The 3,384-nt window shown below is 54.5% G+C and overlaps 1 protein-coding gene across 3 annotated transcripts in view; it reads left to right on the top strand.

Annotated features, from left to right (window-relative positions):
* Positions 1-1,193: 1,193 nt before the first annotated feature.
* Positions 1,194-3,384, top strand: part of BMP2K (BMP2 inducible kinase) — a 135,091-nt gene continuing 132,900 nt past the window's right edge. For all 3 annotated transcript variants that reach the window (XM_012805366.2, XM_023513337.1, XM_023513336.1), the window contains exon 1: positions 1,194-1,516. In XM_012805366.2, coding sequence (XP_012660820.2) covers positions 1,345-1,516 — 172 coding nt within the window. In that variant the 5' untranslated portion in view covers positions 1,194-1,344. The remainder of the gene's footprint in view (positions 1,517-3,384) is intronic.

Raw genomic sequence — 3,384 nt, 5'->3', positions numbered from 1 at the left:
CTTCATATGTGGAAAAGTAGGCTGGAGCTGAGACTTGGAGCTGTTCTTTACAATTTACCATTTCCTACCACTCTGAGACTCTGGCAGTTTGTGAAAGTGACACAACTTTTGTTTTTTTTAAGAGGACATTTCTCTTTGTTAAGAGAGGAGAGGGAGACTCCAGTGCTTTTGCTTCCAAGCAGCCTTAAGTCTGCCCTACTTTATTAGAATAGTCAAAACCACAGAAGAATCAAAGGGACTATCCAGAGCCAGCCGCGTGACCTTGGGCAATTCCGTAAACCTCTGAAAGCTAAAGGTGATGAACGGTCTGTAATACGGCCTCAACACCTGATCTGGCTTCCACACGGTCGGTCCAGCACACGTGAGATTGTCAGAGTCGTTTACAAACTGCAGAACGCGCCCCGTCGGCGACACAGCGTCTTCCACGCTCCGCACCGCTCCTACGTCCCACGCTCGGGCCGGGAGGGCGGAAAGAGGTTCTAGGGGAGCAGGTCTGGAAACTGGCTAACAAACCGAGAAGTTCCTCAGTGCGGGCAAAGTTGTTGGCATTTTAAGTCCCCGGAGAGACACAGCGACTCCCAGCCGAGATGACAGACCCGGCCGCGTGGCCAGCGTGGGAACCACTGCCCAGGCTACCTCACTGCTCGAAGCCAAGCCCCACAGGCTGGGCCAGAGCCCTCCCGGGGCGACCCCGGAACACGGGACCCCAGACTTCGTTCTCACCCCCAACCCCCACGCTCCCCGCCCCCGCTCCCCCACGTGACAAGAGCCGGCACCGTCACTTCCGGCGGCGCTGGGAGCGCGCCTGCGCGCGGCGCCCGGCCTCAGTCAGCGGTTCAGCGGCGCCGCACCGCCAACGGCGGCGAGTGGCGGGCGGCGCGGGTCGGGCCGGGGCTGCGGCGCGGCGGGCGGCGGTCCCGAGGGTTTGCGACCCCAGAGGTCCAGTCCGCTGCCCGGAGGGGCCAGGCGCCCCGTCTCCCTCCCCACACCCACCCTGCGCCCGGACTCGCGCTCCCAGCGCTCGGCGAGGCGGCGGGCGCTCCGGGCACTGGCGGAGGCTGCGGCGTCGCCCCCGCTCTCGGGCCCGCCCCCTGGAGCCCCGCCCCGGCCCCGCCCTCCCGCCGCCCTCTGCGGGAGCCGGGCAGCTGCAGCGGAGCGGGCGGCGGGCTCGGGGCTGCGCGCTCGGGGCGCGCGGAATGTGAGGCGCGGCGGGCCGCGGTGCGCACCGACGCTCGGACGGGCGAGGGGCGCAGAACCCTCGCTGACGCCCGGCGCCCGGCCGGGCACTCGCCCTCTGCCTCGCCCTTGCGCGCTCCCCGCGCCCTCCAGCGCGCCGGCGGGACCATGAAGAAGTTCTCGCGGATGCCCAGATCGGAGGGCGGCAGCGGCGGCGGGCCGGGGGGTGGGGGGGGCGGCGGGGTCGGCGCGGGCTCTGGCTCCGGCGGCTCGTCCGTGGGGGTCCGGGTGTTCGCGGTCGGCCGCTACCAGGTCACCCTGGAGGAGTCGCTGGCCGAAGGTACGGGTGCGGGCGCCCGGGAAGGCTCGGGCAGTCAGGTGAGGGAGGGCTGGGGTGTGGCGGCGGCCGCCCCAGGTGCTCGCCCTCTCGGCTTTTCTACCCTGTTCTGCCGCCACTGGTGGGCCGGCTCGGGCTCTGGCTCCCGAGCCGGCTTTTCTGGCAACTCTGACCCGGGCACAGTTTTCGCATTAGGAGTTTAAGTCATTTTCTTGACACAAGGAAATAAACAGAAGACGTGCTAGCAAGTGTGTGGTGACATGATTGAGCCAGTGATTCGGTGGAGGGTCAGATGTGGCAGGACTGAAGCTCGGCTCTGCCGGTTGGGGCTCAGGCGGGCGTCATGCGGTGGCCTCTGCGCCCGAGCCTCCCTCTGCGCCCGAGCCTCCCCCTGCGCTGCGGGGCACGGGACCCTGCAGCCCCCGGTGTCGAGTTTGGGTTCGCTTCTGCTCAGTTATCAGTTGAAAAACAGTATGTCTGTGTGTGCTGGAGGTGATACTCTGCTCACATTCAGTTAGTAGGTTGCTTTGGGGAAGCACGGGAACCTTTGAAGCCCAGTTAGCTTTGTAGTTTAGATTCTTCTCTATGGGACGAGGTGCTGCTATTCAGGCCCTTCCAGCAAGTCTCTTTAGCACTTTACCAGGTGGTATGAAAGCTGGTAACTTCCACTTGTGGAGTTGTGTGGTTGATCCTTTATTATCCGTAACAGGTTAGAACAGCAGGTAGTAGTCTACTTGCAAAAATGTTCACTCCATTAAAAAAAAAAATCTTTAGTTTTGTATTTCTGGTGTAATTGGCTTGTACAAAATACTTTCTCTTGTGTATTGCATGCTTCATTGACCTTTGAGTTTTTAATTGCAAAATGATATCATGAAATAAATACTTTAAAAAGATTATAAGAAATAATCTGTTGATAAATGAATGGCCCTTTTAAGTTCTAAGGTTAAAAGAAATCGAAGACAGTAGTTTTGGTTCTCTGAGAGTTAAGACATTGATGTGGTTTGAAAAGTGTAGGCTGAGATTCCATTTGTATTTTTTTTAAATGCTATACACAGTAGTAAATTAGTGCAAGAGAAAAACCTGAAGATTTTTGTGTGAAATATTCTAGAGAAAGAAATCAAATTATGTACACACAGGTGGATGTCATTGTTCTGTAAACCATTGCCCAGAATGAGCCTAGCCAAACCTTGAAGAGGAGGGAAGATCCTTACCTTCTCAAAAGAATGAGTATGTGGTGAATGGTCTTAATAAAAGATTTACTATGATATAAATTTTTCTAGCTCTTTATTCATTAATTTCAAGCATTTGATTTAGATTGCATGGTAGTTTTTAAGAAGACAGGGCTAGCTCGCTAGCCATACTTTTGTCTTTCAACTGTTACTAAAGTAACCAAAGCATAGGTTGCGTAGTGTTACGCTCAACTTCCTTCCATTAAATGCCAGGTGGGTCTTCTATTTAATAGAAAATATTAATATTTTACAAAGTAGACTTTGAATTTGTGACTTGTATCACCATGCTAAGCATATCTTTACTAGCAAGCAAGCCATTTTCAATAAAAAGTAATTTTGGAAAATGAAAATAAAAATGAGTTTCAAAGACAGAGTCTTTATTCAACCACAAAAACAAAGAACAACAAAAAAATTTTTAAGCACTAATGTCATTGTGAGTGTTCCAAGCTCCACTGTTTGAGTGTTCCAGTGACTTTTGTCGTTTCTCTTAAAATCAGTAACTGAGTAGGAGGAGGAAGCAAGGGCTGAAGAAGCAAACCCCCTGGGAAGATGGAACTGCCTCATCCTACACTCCAGCTTTATGTCTTCCATAGAGGGGAGACCAGGGCCTAGGCTTCTTGCCCTGTGTATTCCCTCTCTCAC

The sequence above is a fragment of the Otolemur garnettii genome, unplaced genomic scaffold, assembly GCF_000181295.1.
Source record: "Otolemur garnettii isolate 467f Iridium unplaced genomic scaffold, OtoGar3 scaffold00039, whole genome shotgun sequence".
Taxonomy (NCBI): Eukaryota; Metazoa; Chordata; class Mammalia; order Primates; family Galagidae; genus Otolemur; species Otolemur garnettii.
Note: the sequence above shows the minus strand (reverse complement) of the source record. Positions and strands in the feature narration are given on the sequence as shown.